Source organism: Sebastes fasciatus, chromosome 3 (assembly GCF_043250625.1).
Source record: "Sebastes fasciatus isolate fSebFas1 chromosome 3, fSebFas1.pri, whole genome shotgun sequence".
Classification (NCBI taxonomy): domain Eukaryota; kingdom Metazoa; phylum Chordata; class Actinopteri; order Perciformes; family Sebastidae; genus Sebastes; species Sebastes fasciatus.
In genome coordinates, this window is record NC_133797.1 from 7,795,582 (window position 1) to 7,819,141 (window position 23,560).

Consider the following 23,560-nt stretch of genomic DNA (forward strand, 5'->3'; position numbering starts at 1 on the left):
TGGTCAGTGCTTTAAAACAAATACTCGACAAGACTAAACGAGGCAGATAAAACATATAACAGGTAAAACACACACAGTTATAAAGCAAATAAAACAGGTAAAGTAGATGTAATAAATAAATATAAACAGAAGATTTACACTAGAAGTATAAAATATAAAAATAGATGTAATGTAAACAGAGGTAATTGCAGTGGTAAAATAGGTAGGGTAGATGTAATAAATAAAATGTAAAGAAAGGAAGTTGCACTTGAGGTGTATATTGCTCAAGGATATATTGCACAGACAAACGTATAGCCTAACTGATGGGACAGGGAAGGATTTAGTATTTTTTTTTTTCAAACAAAGAAAACAAAACGCGATAATATTTTTTTATTATTATTATTATTATTAATATTATTATAGCTTTTCAGGAGTTTTGGAATAACTTGTGATCATCGTAAAATAAATTCCTAATAAAATGTCACATTATTGATCCTTTATAGCCTAACTGATGGGACAGGGAAAGATTTATTATTTATATATATATATTTTTTTCAAACAAAGAAAACAAAACGTGATAATAAAACAAATCAAACAGAAATTGATGAGTTTATTAAAAGTTTATTTTATTTTGGTGAGCTCTGATTGTTTATTGTACGGCGTGACGTCACGAGTGTACTTCGCCTGGAACAACCAGCAGCAGCAGAGAGTTACTGTGACAACAACAGAGTCAGTCTCCATTAGCCTCTCCTCCTGAACAAGGGACTGCTTCTTTAATACTGTCCCACATGAAACACCAAGAGGCTGTTATCCACATCTGTCCGGAGGCTCCAGGGCAAACAGCTAACCTTAACGCTACAGTAGGTTAGCTAGAGGTACTGTCAGCCTGTCGACAGCAGCAGCAGCAACAGCGGTGACCAGAGCAGAGCAGAGAGCCGTCCGGAGAGGAGGAGGAGAGGAGGAGGAGAGGTTACTGGAGCTACACAGACAGACACACGGCTCATTAGCCAGCCAGCTAACGTCAAGTTGTAAACTAAGTTGTGTCCCAGCAGAAGGAGCGAGGCGAGGTGAGTGAGCTGAGCTGACATTAGCCCGCATTAGAGCCAGCATGGTTTGTTGTTTCTGTTCTGACAGCTTGTTTTCCTCACCATGCTAACACAGCTAGCTCACGCTAGCCAAGTTCATGTCAACGTCCAGTGTCTGTTTCTCGTGTGCGACGTGTTCTCATAGTCTCTACAGCACAGCATTAGATGACCAGCTCGGCTGTAAATGGTGCTGGAGCTGGAGCTGGCTAATAATTCATTGATGTGGTTAGAGAAGTGCAAAGGTATCATTGCAACAACAGTGAGTTCCCTCCTGTGTGTGACTCGCCTGATATAATCTCTCTGTTGTGTTTCATGTCTTCATGTGTAAAAGCATTGCAAACAGGCGGCCAGCCAACAGTGTGAGCTTAACTAACTATGGTTTTGGATCTAACGTCACTTTATCTTTTATTGGGATCTCCATTAGCTGTAGCTGAAGCCCAGCTATTCTTCCTGGAGTCCACTTAAATCACTTTGAACTGCTACATTTCAGTACACAATCACATTACAGTCTTTACCAACAATGACAGCAACAAAAACACAACAATATTCAAGACACAACCCAACACACAACACAGGACCTATAGGTTCAAGTTAATACTATTCACAGAGTACAGAGGTAAATATGATTCATTAGTGGTTGGACCATAGCATATTATGTCAAAATACAAGCAAATAAGCAAGTCACTGCTGTTTATGTGTCAGAGGCATTGCTAACAGGCAAACAAAGCTTTGTGTCAACACACTGAAACTACATTGGCTTTGTAGGAGAGCAAGTGAGGGCTTGTTATTGTAACCCTGCAGTGTGCTGTAGCATCAGGTGGTGAGAAGTAGGCCATTGATGCTTATGGCAAGCTGTTAACTCTGTAAGACTTGTTAGTAGCTTTTTACATTTTCTCATTGCTTGTTGAATAATTCATATAGATAATAACCAATTTAAGGATTTACTTCCCTCCTTATACCACTTTTTGACATTCATATAGTTTTGTTTATTTGGAAAGTGTGATTTGTGATATTTGGGGTTGGGAAGTAAACAAAAACTATAGTTTTTTTGTGATGACTTAACTGCTAATTATTTAGTGTACAAAATGTCAAAAATGCAGCTAATCATAATCAAGCAATTGTTTAAAATACAAAATCAAACTTTCAACTTGTGCTTGATGGATGAAAAAACTAGGACTGTCAATCGATTAAAATATTTAATCAAGATTATTCTCATGATTGTCCGTAGTTAATCGTTGTTAATCGCAAATTAATCTCACATTTTTTATCTGTTCAAAATGTACCTTAAAATGAGAGCTGCTTTATGCAAATATATGTATATATTTATTATTAGAAAATAAATTAACAACACAAAACAATGACAAATATTATTCAGAAACCCTCACAGGTACTGCATTTAGAGTAAAAAATATGCTCAAATCATAACATGGCAAACTTAAGTCCAACAGGCAACAACAGCTGTCAGTGTGTCAGTGTGTCAGTGTGCTGATTTGATAATGACTTGACAGGGGCATGTTTGTAAAGGGGAGGACCCATTGTCATTCACATATCTTGAGGTCAGAGGTCAAGGGACTCCTTTGAAAATGGCCATGCCCGTTTTTCCTCGCCAAAATTTAGCGTAAGTTTGGAGCGTTATTTAGCCTCCTTCCCGACAAACAGTATGACATGATTGGTATCAATGAATTCCTTAGGTTTTTCTAGTTTCATATGATGCCATCTGATCTTCACTCTAGCTTTAAAACTGAGGCCGCTACAACCTAAAAATTGCCAGTTCAGTTAATGCGTTAAAGAAATTTGTGGGGTTAAAAAGAATTTGGGTTACTATCACATTAACTTTGATAGCCCTAGAAAAAAGACTAAACATTTAATAATTTCCCTTACATTTTACAATCCTCAGCACCGCCATCTGCCTCAGTACCTATCGTTGATGACACTGTAAATTAGCATCATGTAATGTCCTGATGTAGCACAGTATTCTTTTCTTTCTTTATGTTTTAGTGGCAGTTTTGATTGTGGGTGGTGAGGTAGTGTTGTTGGACCTGCTCTGTCGAGTGTGAGCTGTACTGAAGTGTCTGTGCTTTGTGCTGTTAAATGATTGACCAGCCTGCCTTTTGCTCAACTGGTATGAACTGCTGTCTGAAGGTTTCTGCTGAATGTTCTGTAATGGGGCCAAACCACAAGAGGCCTGTTAGGAAAAGACTAGATACAGACACTGAACGCAAAGATTGGAACTACAGAGATGGCTGATTGGGGAAGTGGGGTGTGATATCAGTAAACCGCAAATGTTGGGTTTGCATACTACAGTTAGAGGCTTCTACTGTGTTTTTAGTAGAGTTGAGTAGACGGGAATGTAATCATTGGGAGGCCAGGGATAGACGCAAATATCTTTAAGCACTGGCCTGACGGGACACCAAGCCCCTAAATTTGGTGGCCAATACAAGTACATTTTTGGTGGCCAAAATGTGAACGTATTTAAAAACTAAAGTTCTTTATTCTTTCAGTCTCTTAGTGCACTCCAAAAGATACGGTATCTTTTTGGCATAAAAACGCACAATTCAAATGATTAGGAAATAAATTATTGTATTTTTATTTAAAGATTTGCTTTGATTTGATTGGCATTAGTAGTTTTATCAATGTATTATGTATCGCTCGTGGCCAGTTAGAACTTTTATTTCTATTTCTATTTTTATTATTTTATTGTCTTACTTTTTGTAAACCCTCATAACTCGTCCATCCATCCAGGGCTGCCTCCTAATGATTTCCACTGGAACTTCTGCAAAGAGGTTTGACGAAATAAGAAGTTCAGCTCATTCATTTACAATGACAGAGAAAAAGAGAAATCCTCACGTCTGAAAGGCTTCATACTGCATGTATCCGGCATTTTTGCTTGATAAAGGACTTAAAGGACGAATCGGTTATCAAAGTAGTCGGCAAATCATTTTCGGTCGATCAGGTAATCGATTAATGGACTAGTTGTTTCAGCACTAAACGTAATGTTAAAGGCTCAAAGATGTAATCTAGTACATTTTATGTGTTGGTGTTGGTTATGTGAGAGCATAGTTAAAATAGCTGCCATTTCCCCCACCCCTCTTAAGCATCTCAATGTTGAGATATTAGGCTAGACGAATTTGTATTGTAGAACAAACTGACAGTTTCAGGCTTACACCAGACACTATAACACTGCAGAGTATTTATACACAACTTCCTTATGACCATATCATCATAGCAACTGCATTATAGTGGAACTTGCCTGTGTTTGCATAAATGTGTGTGTGTGGGTTGGGTGGATGTCAAGCAAATCCTGAGGTCATGCTTGCCGTGTATTTGGTCGTTGTGTCATCGTTGTGAATATGTGTTTGGTAGAGGGAAGGGCACAAGGCAGGGCGTTGTTTCTTTACCAGCTGCCCCAGTTACTTGGAACAAAAGCACTGTTGTTGAAAGATCATGTGACTGTGTGTGTGTGCGTGTGTGTGTGTGTGAATGTTCCACCCTTGTCATGTGATCTGAGCTCAGGGTAGGGAGGGTCTGAGAAGTGCTGACTCGCTCTGAGAGGTTCCTTCCATCCAGGGAACAGGCAGACAGCGAGCATGCAGGCACAGAGAGGAGATGGACGGCCAGGTGGATGGATGGATGGATGTCAGACAGAGAGGAGACGTGGGAGAGAGTCAGAGACAGGCGGAGAGAGAGAGAGAGAAAGGTGCAGAAAAAAGTCCCATTGCTTTCTCTTACCACGACAAGAAAGCACCACTCTCATTCTTTCGACTCTTTGTGGATTTTGAAACAGCAGCCGTGTGAAGATGCAAGCCTGCATTTTGACTCAGGTCAACATTTCTGCGGCGAGGCAAGTTTGGACTCTTTTCCTTTTTTAGTTTTGTTGGGATTTCATAATGGGGAAAGTTGGCCTGCCAGGATGACTCTGCTGTATTTTATCTTGAGCGTTTTTGTCTGTGAGTCTTGATTAAGTCTCGAGACTGCTACTGACTCCCCATGAACCCAAACAACATTTGTTAAAGAATCAAGCGTCTCGTGTGTTTCCACCCTGGTGATCAAAGGTTAAAAGCGAACTGAATTATGACGCATTTACAGTGAGACGTGTAGCTGTAGCTCTTATACAATGACTTGACTTTGCAGCAGAAATATTTTCAATTCCTGAAATACCAAAATGAGGTCACAGTGACTGCTTTTGACTTTTTAAAATGATTAATTCCTTTCCTTTTAACGTGACGAGTATCTGCTGTTAGTTTCTGAATGAAGTAGTTTGTTGCAATGGTAATAATGCAACGTCTCATTGACTCATATCTGTTTGAGCTCAGTAGAGACAAGGCAGCCACGTGTTCGCAGTCGGCCAGCAGGTCCTGTAATACTTGTTTGAATCAATTTAACCTGCAAGTCCTGCTTGAGAGACTCGACACCTAACAGATCTTGTTTGATTTGTGTGTGTGGGTGGGGTGGTGGGGGGGGGGGATCTTTGTGAGGACCAATTTCAGTTTTAGTTTTAGTTTTAGACCTTCAGAGTGAGGACATCATTGTAAAGTGAGGACAATTTGGCCGGTCCTCACTTTGGGACAGACCTTAAGGTAGGGCTGGGCAATACATCGATATTATATTGATATCGTGATATGAGTCTAGATATCGTCGTAGATTTTTGGATATCGTAATATGGCATAAGTTTAGTCTTTTCCTGGTTTTAAAGGCTGCATTACAGTAACGTGATATAATTTTCTGAACTTACCAGACTGTTCTAGCTGTTCTGTTATTTACCTATACCCACTTAGTCATTATATCCACACTACTGATGATTATCAAAAATCTCATTGCGTAAATATTTTGGGAAAGCACCAATAGTCAACCCTACAATATCGTCGCAATATCGATATCGAGGTATTGGGTCAAATATCGTGATATTTGATTTTCTCCATATTGCCCAGCCCTAATATCCCCTGTAGGTGGCCTTCTGTGGCCACCAAGTTTTATCAGGTCTTTCTTGGGAATGAGACCGTGTGTCTCAATGAGATTATGGTGTCCATATCCTAACTGAATGTGACGAGAGCCCAGCCCTAGGGTAAGGGTTGGGGTAAGGCATTTAGTTGTGGTGGCTAAGGTTAGTGTAAGGGGCTAGGGAATGTATTATGTCAATTAATGTCTCACAAAGACAGAAGTACAAAGTTGTGTGTGCATGTGATTTACCCATTTTGCATCTCTGCCTGCAGTTTGCATATTTCATATTCCGTATGACTCTGCGTTGTTGGGAGGGTCTGTATTTGTCCACTTAGATGGATGTTCTCAATATCTTAGTAGGTGAAATTAAAGAAAGGATACAAGGAAACCAAGAGAGAAAAAAATAAAAGGAATAGCTTTAGAGAGAGAAAGAAGATACACAGCACTGCAATGAGGTTATTGCTGTACTGACGTATTTGTTGTCATTTTAGGGCCAGATCATTCTGTTGACCAAGTGAAATCATACAGGACTCTGCACATTGACCCTCCCCTTTCACCCAATCCCTTTTCTGACTTGCTAATGAAATGACTCACTGTGACTCAGAGGGTAGAGCAGGTCGGTGGTTCTCCTCCATGAGTTTACATAAGCTAGCATAGCTTAACAGCCAAATAACGGCACATAGTGTAGCACATGCACACACCTTTCTTTGGTCAGCCTGTTTTAGTGCCAGATTCCTGGCAATGAAACAACAAGTGAAGCATGAAGTATTCAAACAAACTTAGAATGGAAGGATGATAAGAAATAGAGATCGGAGGGAGTCGACTTCCTTTAACATCAGAAAATGAAACTGGTAGTATAAAGTATGAAGTACTCTGTCCTGACATCCTGGGACTCTGGAGCAGCACATGTTAGTTAGATGCCCTTCTCGGAGACCTGTGGATGTGTCACATGGTTATTGAAAAACAATACCCCTGCATGCATGCTGCAAATCTGAAGGAACCTAGCACCTCCAAAACAGAACATATAACCCTCTGAAGACGAGTGTCTGCTCTATGCTGTTGAATAATTGAACGGAGGATTTCCATCCGAGCTGATAGCTTGTTGGTCTCAGCAGCGGAGGGAACACCAGCACAGCATGGCTCATCCATTATACAGCAATCAGAGTAACCGAGCATGTCCTCATACACACCATGTTAGAGGACGTTGCATGGTCAGTAGGTCTGTACAGAATTACAAACGCCCTGGATCATGCATGGATTTTACATTGTGTTCTGGCTATTTTGAAATGTGTCAATTTATTGGTATAGCCCAATTTCACAAATCACAAATTTGCCTCATGGCGCTTTACAATCTGTACAGGATACGACACCCTCTGTCCTTTACAGTACAACCCTCTCATTGGATGAGGAAAAACTGAGGGGAATGAGTCATTACTTTTGCACTGGAAAATGTGGAAAAGGTGTCTGTGAGAAAAAAGTTATTTCTAATCCTTGTCTTTGTGTGTACAGAAGAATTTTGCGTAGGATTATCTTTAATTAGAGGGTTGGCTGCCTTGGCTGTACAAGTGTGGAGATGTGCTGTGGTTGATGAGGAGTATGGAGTTTGTTCTGTTTGGGACCTTGTCGATGTTGAAAATAGGGCTGTTAAAGTTAACGCGATATTAGCGCGTGAACGCAGATTAGTTTTAATGCCACTAATTTCTTTAACGCATTAACGCAACCTGCAATTTTTAGGTTGTAGCGGGCTCAGTTTTAAAGCTTGAGTGAAGATACAGGCATTTTTTAATGTTAAACGCAGTACCTGTGAGGGTTTCTGGACAATACTTGTCATTGTTTTGTGTTGTTAATTGTTTTCCAGTCATAAATATATTCATACATTTGCATAAAGCAAACATATTTTCCCACTCCTGTGTTGATAAGAATATTAACAAATTTCCCTTTGAGGTTTTTAACACATTTTGAACAGATAAAAAAAATGTGTGATTAATTTGTGAAATCATAACCCATCCCTAATAAAGAGCAGGACAGAGCTAATGTCACCCTCTGATATAGTATAGTTGTTTTTTTAACATAATCTGTAGTAAGATAGTTACCTGAACATGCTGATGTTTGTAGCTTACTATAAGAGCAGACAAAACACACTTTTGTCATGGCGTTTTTGATTTTGGAAAGGCCAACAAAAAAGACACCACCCTCCATACTATGGAATATCTGCCTTGTCCCACAAACACTGCTGTTCCAAGGATGGATGATGTTGTAAAGACCCACCAGTATAATAATATATCAACTCCCATTAGGTCAGTTGCCAAGTCAGCCCTTTTAAAAGTGCGTAAAGTCAGAGTAGGTGGAGCATCAGTTCATGCAGTTTGTGTCATAACTGTCTGCCTCTCCATGCTCCCTCCTGCGTTCCCTTTGTCTTGTATCCTGTTGTCACCCCGCAGAGCAGCATGACTGCAGGACTGAGAGTCCTGTGGTTCTTAGCAACTGTTACCATGGCTCCAGTCTGCCCTTCCTACATCTTCCACTGGACACCGTGTGCGTGTTCAAGGGACTGACTTGGCTTCCTGTCAGTGCATTTCTTCCTGTAATAGCAGCAGACAGGCACTTCCTGCACACCAAAGCTAGAAGGAAAGAGATGGAAGAGATACAAGAGATGCCGGCCTTTTATGAGGTCTGAGTCTACAGTTGGGACAGATGAAGATCTGGTGATTTTCTTATTGTGTAAAGAATTGTACAGTGAGCAGTGAAGACTGGCCAATGTTCCAACAAAACTTTTTTATTGGGTTTTGGATTTCTCCCCCAAGAACATTTTACGGATTTTGACTTAAAACTATGCAATTTGACATAATTTTGGACCATTATTATTACTGTAGATAACTCCAGAAACGTACTATAGTTGAATAATGATTTTATTATTTACACATATCACAGCGTTTGTCTGAACATTGAACTCTTCTGGAAATGTTTGCCCTGTAAAATCATCTGTAAATCAAAAGAGCTGATTCAGAAAACGTTTACATTTTAAGTAATGTTCCATTAATTATACTTACAACTTCAAAAAGTTATTATTATTATATTATATTATTAGTTATCACTAATTATTTTACAAAAAGGATGTGAAGGATGTATTGTATCAACAAATTACAGCAGCGTTGTTTTCACCGACCCCCTCCCCCGTGCTCGTCCAGATGCTCTCCACATTGTTTACACATTTTTTATGTTCATACGGCGTATGAGGGGCGGTGCAAAAACGCTGGCGCTGTGCCGTATGATTATGAATCTCCAGGGAATTTGATAGCTTTTGAGAAGTTCCGGTACGTAAGAAAAGGGCACAATACGCCAAAGAGTAAAATGTAGAAGTGCTGGTACGGCGTCCCGGTGAGTACCGGCCCACTTCGAGCACTGGGTAAATACGAAGCCACAGCCCGCTGTGTGTGTTTGTCATCATCAAACTCACCATAAAACTCACTTTTGACAAAATCTGCATCACAGACTTTATTGTTTTAAACAACGTTTTGTTTATTAAGTGTATCTTCTCTCTCCAGGGGGCTTTATTCACCAAACTGGTGGAGTCCACCAGACAGAGGTGCTGTGGCTGATCACTGGCTGTGTTTGCTGATCCCTGAGGAGCATGAGTCATGACCTCAGTGGTCCTGGTCGACACTGGTGGGACGGTGGTGGAGTATGTCACAGCAGAAGAGGAGGAGGACGCCCAGCAGGTGGGTCAGACACAAGCAGGAGTAACACTGCAACTGCAGTTCACAACAGAATATTGCCTTCTTCTTTCATATCTGTCTTTTTCTCTTATTGAAATTGCTCTCTTTCTTCCCCCGATCCCTTTTCCCTGCAGGAGGGAGAGTGTGAGGTGGACCTGGAGTGTGAAGGAGAGGTAGAAGGTGAGTGTGAAGCTGAGGAGGCCTATGAAGAAGTACAGGACAGAGAGGATGCTGACAACTACCCAGCAGTCATAGTGGAGGAGGTACCCGGCGCCAGCCTGGCCGATGAGCAAGGTTACTCAGCCCAGGTGTTCGTGTATAATGACGAGGCCTACCTGATGCAGGAAGTGGGCGATGAGCAGGAGGTGGAGACAGAAGGGGAGGCAGGTGAGACATAAATCTTCCTGTATTTAGCAGAAATTTAACTTAAAAGGGACCTATTATGCTTTTCCTTATTTTCTGTCATATATATATATATAGCGTTACAATGTCGGCTGTTCATATTTAATGTGGCCAAAGTGTCAAATAATGAGGTAAACATATGTATTTCCTGTGTGCAAAAACATCAGGCTTCAGACTGGCTTCTGTTTCCAACGCTTTTTTCTACTTTGGCTACAAGCTTACGTGAGTTGTGCCGGATTTCTTCATACGGTCATCTGCTCCAGGCAAAGCGCGCCCTCTTATCCCGCATGTTAGTGACACTGTCAAGTACAAATTTGTCCATTGATTCATCCAAAATAATGTTTCAAACATAATTGGTAAAATCTTCAAAGACAATGAGAAAAAGATGATGCAAGTAATGAGCAATCGAATATAGGATACTTTTTATAACGGTTTGGCTACATTGAAGGTGGAGTGGATGTGCTGTGGAATGTATCTTTTTACTGGCTACACCTGCAGCACACATGCGGTGTTAGGTCTGTGAGTCACAGGCAAAATAAGACGGTGTTACAGGCACAGCGCCAGGATTTCAATTTTGGATGGGCCAAAGTCATTTTGACTGGGACTTTTAATTACAGAAGTTTAAGGATCTAAATTCTATGTCCAGAGCATTAATATAGCAGCAAACAAGTAATTGCTATGTAAAGAGGAGTAATGTCTACCTGAGCAGAGAATGAACTTTCCCACGCTTCGTTGACGCAGCCAGGCCGGCTAATACTGCCGGCCTGGCTAATTAATACTCCATTAATACTGTTTGCCCTTTGACGGTTTCCAACTGGTAGAAAAAATAACTGATATCATGCCGCGGAAGGCGACAAGTGCATGTGGTTGATAATGACACTTTTTTCTAAAACATTTTCAATGCCGTGATAGATTATTATTTACCCGCGACAGTTTGTATTACAACTGGCACACACGGGTATATTGCTCAAATTGCGCGAAAATGAAATGCCTATCATAACATGTTTATTTTTTGAATTGTGTATGATTGTGTAGAACCGTGTTTCTCAAACTTTTTCAGACCAAGGACCACTTACCCAATCAAAAAAAAATACCTCACAGACCACCTAACTCCCCAGAAAATAGGGCCAACTCATCATAAAACACACTTCATTCAAACTGGACAGAAACAAAATAAAACTGACCAAACACATCTTAGTCTTTCCACTGTTCCACCAAGCAGCGACTCTGGTTTGGTCAAAGTAAATCCTTAATTCACCAAGTAAGATGTGAAAATATGCCAGCTCTACAGACCGGTTTCCCCTCGCTGTATCTGTCTGCTGTGCGGTCGCCCTTGGAGCAGCTGCCTCGCTGCAGCGGCTCGTTGGTGGCTCTCCTTCTTTGGAGGCAGACCATTAAATTATCTAAATCCAATGATTTAGTTGATTTTTCCCTTACTCTGTCCTAGTATTGAAACCACCAAGTCAAAATTCAGTCATTCTTTGAAATTACACCTTCTAAAATCTTTTTTTCAAACAAAAAAAAAATACATACATAGCCTGTAAAATATACATATCCAAATATCAAAGTATCACAGCAAACTACACCTGAAGGTCTTTTCAGACCAAACGCAAATAATTTTTGTGAATAAATCAGGTCAATTTAAAAATTCAAATCCATCTACTGTATCTCTATGAGCCTATCCACCCCGAATTCGAAACTTTCGTATTTGTTTTGTGTTTTTGTTGGGTCTAAAATTTCTACACAGACCTGCACACTTGGAATGATAACGAGCCCGTCTCCAGTGCGTAGAGTTGAGTGTGGGTTTATTAAAGTAAAAACAACTTAAGCATTGATAATTGTGTGACAGTGCAAAACTGTAATTTTGGGGGAAGTGCACGGAATTAAAATATTATCTGCCTTGGTGAGAAAGGTTTGAACGGCAAAAAATATTTCACTTTGTTCATTTCATTTCATTTTTTCGTTTTCGTCCCCGGTGTGAAAAGGCCTTAAGACGGATTAAAGACAAGAAACAAGGACAATAGAATATTGGGAAGGGAAGGGAATATAACAGAGGTAGAGCGTTATATATATATATATAGTATACATTCTACAAGATATGCTGTATGTACCGAATAGTACACCATATTATGTGAAGAAAATAGTACCAGAAGTTATACATGTCATATAGTACATCACATTATTATATTTTTATGTTTTTAATTAATTGGAAAGGGTGGAACTCTTCAGCACATCAGGTTACCGTAACAAAAGGGCCCCATATTTTCATGTAACTATCTTGCCTATCCATCAGCTTATAAAATAAAAGAGTGCCACAAGTGGTATCACATCTCCAACACGAGTCAGAGCTTCCGAGTGCTAGCCTTGCCATTGTACTTGGGGTCCACTAAGTTCTATTGATAATTTTATAACTTTGTCAGGAAGAGGTCACTCTACCCTGTCAAATGCTTTCTCAGCATCAAGTGAGAAAGCTACAGTTGCGTCCGCATCATTTCCAGCTCGTCACATGAGATGAAGTAACTTGCGATGTTATCCTATTTTTAATGAAACCCACTTTGTCTGGGTGAATAAGTTTTGGTAAAAAACCTTCCAGTCTAGACGCTAAAATCTTGGAAAGTAACTTCTCCGACGTTTTTAAAGTATTGTTTTTGTGGTGTGCCTGTAGTACATTTTTTCAAATGTTTTTTGGTATATTATAGAGGTTAGGGTATGTAATGAAAATGTTGTGAGTTCACCTGAATCTAGATTCAAGGTCCACACATCGCTTTTATATATTCAAGCTTACAAAGGGTTGCTTCTGTTTATTGTGGTTGGGCTGAAATGCTTCATCTTTGTCACGGTCTGTTAAAGTAGGCTGTGAGGGTTACAGGCCTCTGTGTTCACACACCGCCACCTTGTGGGCATTTTTTGTACACTCCCATGTTGATAAGAGTATTAAATACTTGACAAATCTTTCTTTTAAGGTATATTTTGAACAGATAAAAAAATGTGTGATTATTTTGCGATGAATCTATTTTTAAGCCTGGTTCCAAATATAAAACGTGCTGTCTCAAGCAGAAGAAAACTGAAAATGTAATAGTAATGCCATGGATAGTGACCCTTCGTTGAAGAAACTACAGTAGAGTGTTCAAAATGGCCCACTGTAAATACATGATTGTTGTTTTGTTGTGTAATTTATTGCGTTGTCTGTATAATCTCATAGAGACAAAAAGACAATGACAACTGACCTAACAAAAAAACAGGTGCACTGATAAAAAAAAAAGCTTGAAAATGCTGTAAATGTAGATGCCACACGTCCACTATACAATGCTAGCTGCATGTGAAGCACATTAGTAGTTAACAATTCTGTATACTGTAGTTGTCAACTGAAATGTAAGAGTTTACCTTAAGGGTTTGGGTCATGTATTGTGACATTTCTAATTCTGTTTGGGCAACACACTAATGTTATATTTCACAGAAATTTATAGCAAACCTAAAGAATATTTTGTAAAAAAAAATGTTAATGATGATTTGCACTTTAATTGTTATTTAGTTAGCGTTGACCGATAATATTTTATTTTACATAATTTCAATCTTCGCCCTCCATAAATTTACTGTATATTCCTCAAAGGCATTTAAGTATTGCAAAAGAAGCCATTTAAATGATGGAAATAATAATGACATATACTGTAATAGATTAATTCATTTATTGGACTGTTATTTGGCTTGTACAGAAATACTACAATTAAAAACAAAAAACAGCAAAACACACGCTGTGAAGTAATTCTAATCTATAGTTAAAACAGAGCAACAAACAATGTAGTCAGTCATTATAAAACCTGGTGTTCATTGATTTAAACTGAAATGGGTTAGATGTACTGTCTTGTTGAAGTTTACCATTGTTTAAAACTTTTATTTGAGAACAAAGAACATGAGGTCATCGTGGGTGTTACAATGTCAGATCACAGTACATTTTTGTAAATACATCTTAATATACAATGTCACACTTCAATCAACGGTGTAAATATACAATCCATTTTTCCCAGTACTCAATGCTTTTTTCCAATTTAAGCCTTAAAATAAATGTGAGTCTTTCCATACAATATATTTAATTTACAATACCCCGCCATTGGTCTAATGTTGGAGGATCAGTCTGCATCCACTTTGGAGTTATTGCTTTCTTACTGCTTGCCAAGAGAATCATTATTACATATTTATATTTGTGTAGAAGTTTACTATTCGTATCAGTAAATTCGTTGTGCAAACTTGATTTGTAATAATTTGATTTATTTATGAGTTAATTTTAGAACCGTTTTTTTACAGTACAGCTTTATATGACGTAGTCACTACGCAAATTGAGGGAGGGCGAAGGAAGGATTTCCTGTGTCGGGCTGCGCGGAGGGATATCTTTTCTGCCGCCCGTAGTAGTGCGTCTCGTTGAATTCGAGGAGATTTCCCATTAGCGGCGGAGTGATCTGAGCTAGTAGCTTCCTATACAATTGAGTGAGAAGTCAGTCAATGTGAATCTGCAGCAAGGGGGAAAAACATGGCGACTTCGCAGCATGAGGGGCACGCAAACCAGCTCGACCTACTCATCAGAGCCGGTAACACAACCTATATATACTTAGTACAATCCGAGAGCTTAATGTTAACGCAGGGGTTGTGTTTTTACCCTCGACCGCTGCGCCTCACTGAGTAGTGTAGTGAAGTAATGGAGGAGGAGGATCAGGAAGTGATCACCTTGGTAGCAGCCCTGCATGGTGGCGTTGCTACGCGGTTTACACAACCGATTTAAGACGTGCAAAACTTCCGCAGAGCTTGCTAGTGTGCAGGAATAGCTCGGTATCTGCACGGAGTGTGTTTTGCATGTAGGAGCAGGATGTTTCCTCCGCAGCGGGAGTTATAATAACGGTCTGCAGCTCGGGCTCTGCACAACCAGGAAGTGGAGAGATGTTGTCTGTCCTACGTCTCTGCCACGCTGTCTGAGGGCGGAAGGACATGTGGGTTTATTTTTACTGGCTTAAACCTGATCCACACACAGATATCACCTCTGGTGTTGTTATGTGGTCGTATTTCACTAAGTTTGCTCGTTTAGAGGACATTGTGTGCAGCAGTACTAGTCTCCGCACATTGTCCCTGAGTATCCCTACACCTGGACACTAATAGGGTTGTATTTGTGTTTATTGTAGGTATTGTGCACAGTCGGCTCATTTTACACAGCTCTAATGAGAGGTTTTTATATCTTAGTTGTTTCCGCTCTGGTTGCTATGCAGCCGCTGGTAGCGGCGTGGGACGGCCTGGCTCGGCTCGGCTCGCTTTCTTCTCCTCTAGTTGTTTCCAGTGCGGCTCCACTTCCACACTGACCTGCAAAATACACTGTTTTTATGTCATTTCACTGGCCTTTTAACAGTTTATGTTAATGAGCTATGTATTGTGAAAACACCGCGTCGTTTCCAACTCTGGGTTTTAGGTTTTTTACGCAAATTTGAAAGTATTTGTGTCTTATTTCGATGGCGGAAGCATTGTGTGTACGGATACGGGCGTGGTGTGCTGGTTGAGTGACGTGCCCGTTAGTCCAATAAGCGTGAAGCACTGGGTTATGACATCAGCAGCAGTCCAATCAGATTCAAGCAGGGGCGGGCTGTTAGTGTGAGAACGAGCCAATAGGAGGCGAGGCGGGTGGTTGAGTGACAGGAGGATTTGTGAGCTTCTTCGAAGAGAAGTGGAGGGAAAGGATGAGGACTGTAAACACGGAAGTCATCACAGGCTGCACTACTTTCTGTCGGACTTGCTGCTATTCTTGGCGCCGTTATACCTAGTAGTATAGGTTCATAATAGATAAGTTGTGAAAATAATCCAATACTTTTATTATTATATGCTGCCCACACATACTGCACATTTGTTACACAATGCTCTGTTTGTATTTTTTATTAATATTCAATTATTAAAGGATAAATCCAAATCCTACAATTCTGGACAGACTAGAAATGACCAAAGTGTCTATATGTAGTTATGTAGGTCAAGCCGAGCTGCAGCTCTCCGACCTCACACCTTTGTGGTGGTAATATTACAGCACAGCTGCCTGGTTTCAAGGGTAAGCTATAGGGTCTCTGCCTGGATGGCTACCAGCATGTCCTGTTTGTTTGTGCGAGGGATTCGAATGAGTTGGGACAATCTAAAGATAGCCCATTTCTCCCCTATGCCGTGCCTGTCGCCTCAGTGAGATAGCCAAACATGGACAGGGCTGGGTGTAACGCGATCTCGTCTCCCACCAGTGATTGACACTAACAGCAGGTGCCCTGGGTTCCTTCTCAGGGTCCCAGATGGGGCCACGTACCATTTCCTTCAGGCTGATTCCCATTTAAAAAATTTTTTTATTTAAACAGCATTGTCTTTTTTTGTGTGACATGTCTTGCCATATTTGAGATAGTAAATAAGGATGACATTCTTCAGTAAACTTCAAACAAAAGCTAAAGGTGCAGTGTAAAAAGTGTCATAACTAGTCTAACAGAAACAAAGAGGAACAATAATGAAGATATTCCCTACTGTGTCCTTTACATCGAGACAGACTGTGTCTGGATAACAGTGAATTGTTGTTTACTGAAATTGCCAGATCATTTTTTAGCAATTTGTCTTTTCACTAGGGGGCGCCATATAGCTTTATTTTGTGTACTGCATATGCAGCACTGTGTTACAAGTGTGATAGTTGGTGGTAGTATTTTATTATTTTTCCTTTGGGAATTTATTAAGTTAACCATTAATATATAGATATTGTGTTCTTAGCTTAGATATGGGAAAGCAACTACTTCTACTGGGATCAACCAGTAACTTTATTTTCCCTAAACTATTTACTAATTGATTCTGTGTGTGTGTTTCAGTGGAGGCTTCTGTCCATGGCACCAGTATTCACTGCTCTGACAAGACCATTGAGGCTGCAGAGGCTCTGCTACGCATGGATTCACCTTCCAGTCTCAGAGAAGACCGCAGCCCAGGTAACACATGCTATCTAATAACACCCCAAAACACAATTTAGAAATGTTTACACTTGAAACTGATGCTTGTAATGTTTCATAATTAACTCAACATAATTGTATTCATCTGTAAGGTGGAGTAAAGTACTAATTTGTGGTTGGTCTGTTATCTTTGCTGTAGTTTGAACATGCAGAAAGTAATGTAGTCCAGCTTAAATATTTCCTAAAGTTGAGCTTTTCCCTCTTTAATTCCTCCATCCAGAAGCTTTCATCCCGCCCTGCACAGTGACGCCAGACTTCCTTCACGCCGCCATGCGTCCCGACATGATTACGGAGACGGAGGTGGAGATATCGACAGAGGAGTGCTGCGAGGAGGAAGACGAGGAGATGGTCACCCTGCTTGAAGAACCAGAGCCAGGCCACGAGCCTGTCAGGAAGAGGAGAGGTAGACTGAAAGAGCTTACAGTTTGTGCCAACACAGAATTCATCTCTTAAGTGAGGAGAGTGAAACCCCCAGTAGTCCAAAGCTGTGGAAAACCATTCAAAAGCCGTAGACCCACTATCGGCACCGTATTGTAGGGAGTTAAGCTTTGGAAAAACGCAAAGTTTTAAATGGAAAACATCTGGCGGCTCTGTGATTAACCTTACTTCACAAGCCAGGCCACAAACCTCAAACCACAACCTTGAGTTACACTGTTGATTATTGGGTTTACCCAAGAGCTCCATCTACTGGTACAATCTTACAGTTGGATCTAAATTCAACCTCACAAGTCAGTGATTCAGGCATTAAAGCAGCAGTAGAGAGGATTGGAGCAAATATGATTTTAAAAAAAAGTTATTTTTTATAAAACGCTCCCTATATCCAGACGGGTAAAAAAAAAATCATGTTCCTCTGTGTCCTCCGGTGCTCCTAGGCAGAGCTGATCAAATATGAATCAATATTCTGTTACTGTAATGCCTATTTCTCGCCTCAAATGTTTTCAGAAAAACATCTTGTAGTGTACTGTTTCGCTGTAAAATGAAAAAGTTTGTGACCCGGCAGCCATGTTGAGATCAGTTGAGGAAATACCAAGCACCGCCCACAAGCCAGAGCAAACTTTCTCATTTTACAGCTAAACAGTACACTACAAGATGATTCTGAAAACATTTGAGGAGAGAAATAGACATTACAGTAACAGAATATTGATTCATATTTGATCAGCGCTGCCTAGTTTGACCGTTTGATCAGAATTCGTGACAGCTGCCTCTGTTGAATGAACAGCCAATACATTTTTTAAAGCCTGTAAACAGAGCCATGAGGAGGTGCAGAAGTCTAGTTTTATCTCAGAACTCTTGAATTACAATATGCTGAAAGGTTATTATGGCATTTTTGCCCAATGATGCCAAAAACATTCTGCTTACTGCAGGTTTTTAAAGCAAATGATTGAGTCCTATTTGAAATGTTTCCTTGTCATAGCTGGACGAAAGCCAAAGACTCACCAGTCGGCTATTTCCAACGGCTCTCTGGACCTTGGCATCAAGAAGAAACCAAGAGAAGGGAAAGGTACCAAACACTGCTAACGTTACTGGCTATAATTAACATGGATGTAGACATAAATCTGTTGCCATGGTAATGTGTAAAGCACTGATAAATATGGATTATATATACAGTATTTAGCAGTGCATTCAATTTGCTTGATTTCCAGCAGGAAGCACCACCTACCTGTGGGAGTTCCTGTTGGACCTCCTCCAGAACAAGAACACCTGTCCCAAGTTCATCAAGTGGACTCAGAGGGAGAAGGGCATCTTCAAACTGGTCGACTCAAAGGCTGTGTCCAGGCTGTGGGGCAAACACAAGAACAAGCCAGACATGAACTATGAGACCATGGGACGGGCACTCAGGTGAGCTGTGTGTGTGTGTGTGTGTGTGTGTATGGGGGGGTGGGGGTGTTTTTTTAGGAAGCAGCATCATAACTCCTGGGTATCCTTTTCCCTCAGATATTACTACCAGCGCGGCATCCTCGCCAAGGTGGAGGGCCAGCGGCTGGTTTACCAGTTCAAAGACATGCCCAAAAACATCGTCATCATCGACGACGACAAGGCAGACATGCCCTCCCCCGACGACCTGATCGGCTCCGAGACCATGTCCTTCGAGCGCGTACTGCCTCCGTCAGACATGCTGCTGCAGGCGACCGAGCTGTCATCCTCCAAGAAGCCCAACATCCTGCGGGGCGGGAACAGGGCCCACGTGGTCCACGCTACCGTCGCCACAGGCAGCAAGACGTTGGCAGGAGGCGGCGCAGCAACGATGGTGACCGGGATGCCGAGGATATTGTCTGTTTCAGGAGCATCGGATGGGAGTCAGCAGACTCACACGGCTATCATCCCTACCGCCACTGGGCCCAGGTTAGACTCCCGCAGAGAGATGAGAAACGCCAGTTAAAGGGTTTTCCTCACATGCTCATGCAAATGGCAACATCTTTTCCCTACAGTAAGTATTGACTTTAGATTCTGTGTTACCTCTCGTCTACAGGACAGTGAGGGTGGCGATGCAGGTGCCTGTAGTCGTGACAACATCACTGGGTCAGAAGATCTCCACTATGGCCGTGCAGCAGCAGACAGGAACGACGGGGGCAGGCGGCCACACCACCCTTCTCACCAACGCTTCTGCCATCGGCGCTGCTGGTAACACCAACTCGCAACAGAAGGTGTGTACATGTGGAAACTCCTTCACTGACAAGCAGTTTTGCTGAGGCTGTCAATCGATTTAAATAGTTAATTGCGATTTAATCACACATTAATCACACATTTTTGTCCTTTCAAAATGTACATTAAAGGGAGATTTGTCAAGTATTTAATACTCTTATCAACATGGGAGTGGGCAAATATGCTTGCTTTATGCAAATGTATATATTTATTATTGTAAATCAATTAACAACACAAAACAATGACAAATTATTGTCCAGAAACCCTCACAGGTACATGGCAAACTGCAGCCCAACAGGCAACAACAGCTGTCAGTGCGTCAGTGTGCTGACTTGACTATGACTTGCCCCAAACTGCATGTGATTATAATAAAGTGGGCATGTCTGTAAAGGGGAGACTTGTGGGTACCCACAGAAACCATTTTCATCCACATATCTTGAGGTCAGAGGTCAAGGGACCCCTTTGAAAATGGCCATTATTAACCGTTAACAACGTTACTCTGTCAGCCCGGTGTAACGATAGCGACTGTCCCACAAACCATGTGTGTTTGTGCTACTTTCACAGCTGAAGCGTTGCTGGAGGCTTCGTGCTCTCCATCGTCACACACATACGGTCTCTCAGTGCGGCATAATTTTAGCGAGTGTCCGACAGACCGTGTGTGTGGCGGCGGTGAGTGTGGTGTTGTCGGTGGCGTTATAGCTGTGAACGTAAGTGTAGGAGACAGTGTGTGTACAGTTTATTTATCGGTGAATAAATGCTACAACTCCTCCGCTCAAGAGCCGAGCCAACTTCCTGTATCTTTCAACGCCGGCTCAGACTCTCTTAAGGTGGGCTGTTGAGGTGGACCAGCTTTTCTGGACAAGCCGCTCCTCTGCGTTTTGCTCAGCTTTTTAATAAATAATTATTAATATTTCTTTTAACCGATAGCATTAATCTTTTAGCAAAAACTTGAAAGGAACTTTTGAATGAATCATTTTTAATTAATTCCTCTATCCATCCATTTTCTGCCGTTTATCTGGGTCCATGGGAATTGTTATTCTACACTGCTGGAAAATGTGAAATACTAATGAATAATTCCAGGCCACATGATCCGTAATGGTTTTCCATCATACTTTATACTTGTATGATTGTGAAACTGGTATTAAAAAGGTCTTACATTTAACTTTGTGAACCCTGCAGAATTCCAGTACAGGCTTATAGATCAATCAAAGAAATTGTGTACATGTAACATTCTTGGTTTTGTTAACTTTCATGAACTTTTCTTTTTAATTTGTGATTCTTTTTTTTTTTTTTGGGTAGGTTATGATCCAGACCATCCCCACCATGGTCCCAGCCACAGCAGAGAACGGAGACAAGATCACTGTCCAGCTCGCCAAGATCATCACAATCCCGGCCCACCAGTTAGCTCAGTGTCACCTCCAGGCCTCCATAGGCTCAAACAAGCACGGCATCGGGAGTTGCCCAGCGGGCATCAGCCTCCTCGGGAGCCCCCTGACGGTCCGGGCCCTGGGACCCGTCAACATCCCCCCGGGAACACAAGTGATGAGACTCACCATGCCAACGCAGTCGCAACAACAGACTCTGCTCGTGTCACAGGCGGGTAGCGGAACTGGGGTAGTAACGGTATCGACGGCAAATCAGACGATGGCGGCACACCCTCGGATCATAAGCGGCATCATTAACGGTTCAGAGCTGTTGATAGGAGCGTCCGCGACCGGAGGAGTCACGATGGAGAAGCTGAAGGCCGCAGGAGTCCAGGTCCAAACTTTGCAGATGCCGGTGGCAGTCCAGCAGAACCAGATGAATCCCAAAACTGTCCAGAACGTCCAATCGGAGGCCGTGGACGCCGAGGTGGTTATCAAACTGGAAGCGCCCAACGTGACGATAAAGACTGAAGAGCCCGAGTGTTGAAATGCAACACATTTCAGAGGGTTAGTTTGTACATGTCTGACGTAATTTTTACACGTGTAATAACCAGCAGCAGTCTGTAAGACTTTAAAGACTCCTGAAGGCCTGTTTTTAAGTCCTCAACCCGTCTTCACATCTTCTCTGTTGCTACCTAGAACTTTACCGATCCAAGCCGGTCCTCAGAACCACACTGAAACCTCTCTGAGTGTCTGTGTATGGAGTTCAAACTGCGCTCCACAACACAGGAATACACACGGACTTTAAAAAGGGACTTGTTGGGAAAGGTAAAGGGACCAACCTTGATCACTACAATGTATGCCTTCTAAATGGATCGCCACAACTGACTCAAATTGGGGGGGGGGGGGGAGGAAAGACCCTTGAAGTTACAAAAAAAAAAAAAAAAGCTGAAACACTACAAAACGAGGCAAATAATTACAACTAACCAAAATGTGAACTTTCAAATAAAAGAAATACACAGTGGGGGGTGTAATGACGCTTTTGTAGAGACCATTTGTTTATAATTTAGCCTCTTCAGATGTTAAAACCAGCAACTTATTCTTTTTCTTTTTTACTTATATCACTGTGCAGATCAAGTGTGGGTGGTGCTACGTGAGTGCTAAGAGAGTAAGAGAAAGTGGAGCTCCGAGAAGCTCTAAGAAGGAACGATATCAGACAGAAAATGGTCATGTATGTACATATTTATATATATAAATATATATACTATATACAGTTTACAGAGCTAAAGTTAACAGCCTTAGATTTTAATTTTGACTTTCTTTTTCATGTATTGTCTGAACAGTAAGCTGAAATTTTGTGTTTTGATACCTTGTACCAAGCACAGTATTATTGAAACTAGGGGAACTAATATTTGTATTATTATTAGTTCCTCTCTCACTATCAGGCTGTTTAATGCTCATATAGATTGAAACAGCAACATGTTGTAGAACAGTGGCCAGATTGCTTTGCAGTGTGTCCTCCAGCGTCTAGGAAAATCTCTAGGCTTGAATTTCAGACTTATTTGACTAAATGATCTTGGCTATTGTCAATTCTTTTATTTTTTTGACCCAAATGTTTGCTCTTTTCACAACTTTACCCAGTCTGGCTGCACGGAAATGCAAAGAAATGCGACTCGGAGCTGATGCATGCTGCCATGTCTCAAAAAAACCAAAAAAAAATCTAAATAGGAATGTATGTAAACTCAGAGATCTAGAAGCAATTATTTTAATTATTAAAAAGAGGCATTGAAAATCACAAGTTTATGCAAAATGGCTGCAAAAAATATAAAACCACTGTGGATCCCAGGTCACTTTACTTAAAACAGAGGGTCAATTTGCCAGCATACATTTTTTTACTGCCTTTTTGGCCCTGCCCTTACATTTCATCATTATTATTTTTTATCTAAATAGGGAAGAGAGAAAGATGTTTGTGTTCAGACTGAACTGTTTCTATATTCAACATTTGAAGTATATTCTATTTTGTTGTACTCTTGTTTCAAAGTGTATTAAAGTAGATTTTACTGAAATATAAAAAAAACATTTGAAACCTAACTGTTGTCTTTTTCATTATGGTTTTATGGATTTATTCTTAACGCTAACGGTGCTAACAGTGAAAACGTCAATACTGCTGCTAGAGCCAACATTGTTGAACTGAAGGGTGTGCTTCGGTTGGGACGGCGTCATCAGCTGTAACCGCTGTATGTGAGCGGAAGCTGTGAGCTAGTCAGTGGGGCACGCTCACATGCACGAACATGCCCTAAATTCATGTGCAGCCAGCCCGGCTATGTAAACAAAGCAGAAGCCCGGATGAGAACACACAGGGAGAGCGACTCATTCTCCGCTCAGGTAGACATTACTACTCTATCTTTACATAAAAAAATAGTTTGCTGCATTATTAATAC

The 23,560-nt window shown here is 41.1% G+C and overlaps 1 protein-coding gene across 7 annotated transcripts; it reads left to right on the forward strand.

Annotated features, from left to right (window-relative positions):
• The first annotated feature begins 696 nt into the window (after positions 1 to 696).
• Positions 697 to 23,208, forward strand: LOC141763914 (ETS-related transcription factor Elf-2-like). Of its 7 annotated transcripts, none has more exons than XM_074628701.1 (10): positions 697 to 1,046; positions 9,548 to 9,721; positions 9,853 to 10,105; positions 16,978 to 17,091; positions 17,333 to 17,515; positions 18,527 to 18,613; positions 18,756 to 18,951; positions 19,048 to 19,455; positions 19,583 to 19,757; positions 21,055 to 23,208. In XM_074628701.1, exons 2-10 carry the CDS (start codon positions 9,641 to 9,643, stop codon positions 21,664 to 21,666), a joined length of 2,109 nt encoding a protein of 702 aa, XP_074484802.1. In that variant the 5' UTR covers positions 697 to 1,046; positions 9,548 to 9,640; the 3' UTR covers positions 21,667 to 23,208. The 7 variants fall into 7 exon arrangements, with proteins under 7 accessions (XP_074484802.1, XP_074484806.1, XP_074484803.1 ...); XM_074628705.1 differs by having other exon boundaries at positions 908 to 1,046; positions 18,759 to 18,951; XM_074628702.1 differs by lacking the exon at positions 697 to 1,046 and adding an exon at positions 4,615 to 4,905.
• Positions 23,209 to 23,560: the final 352 nt, after the last annotated feature.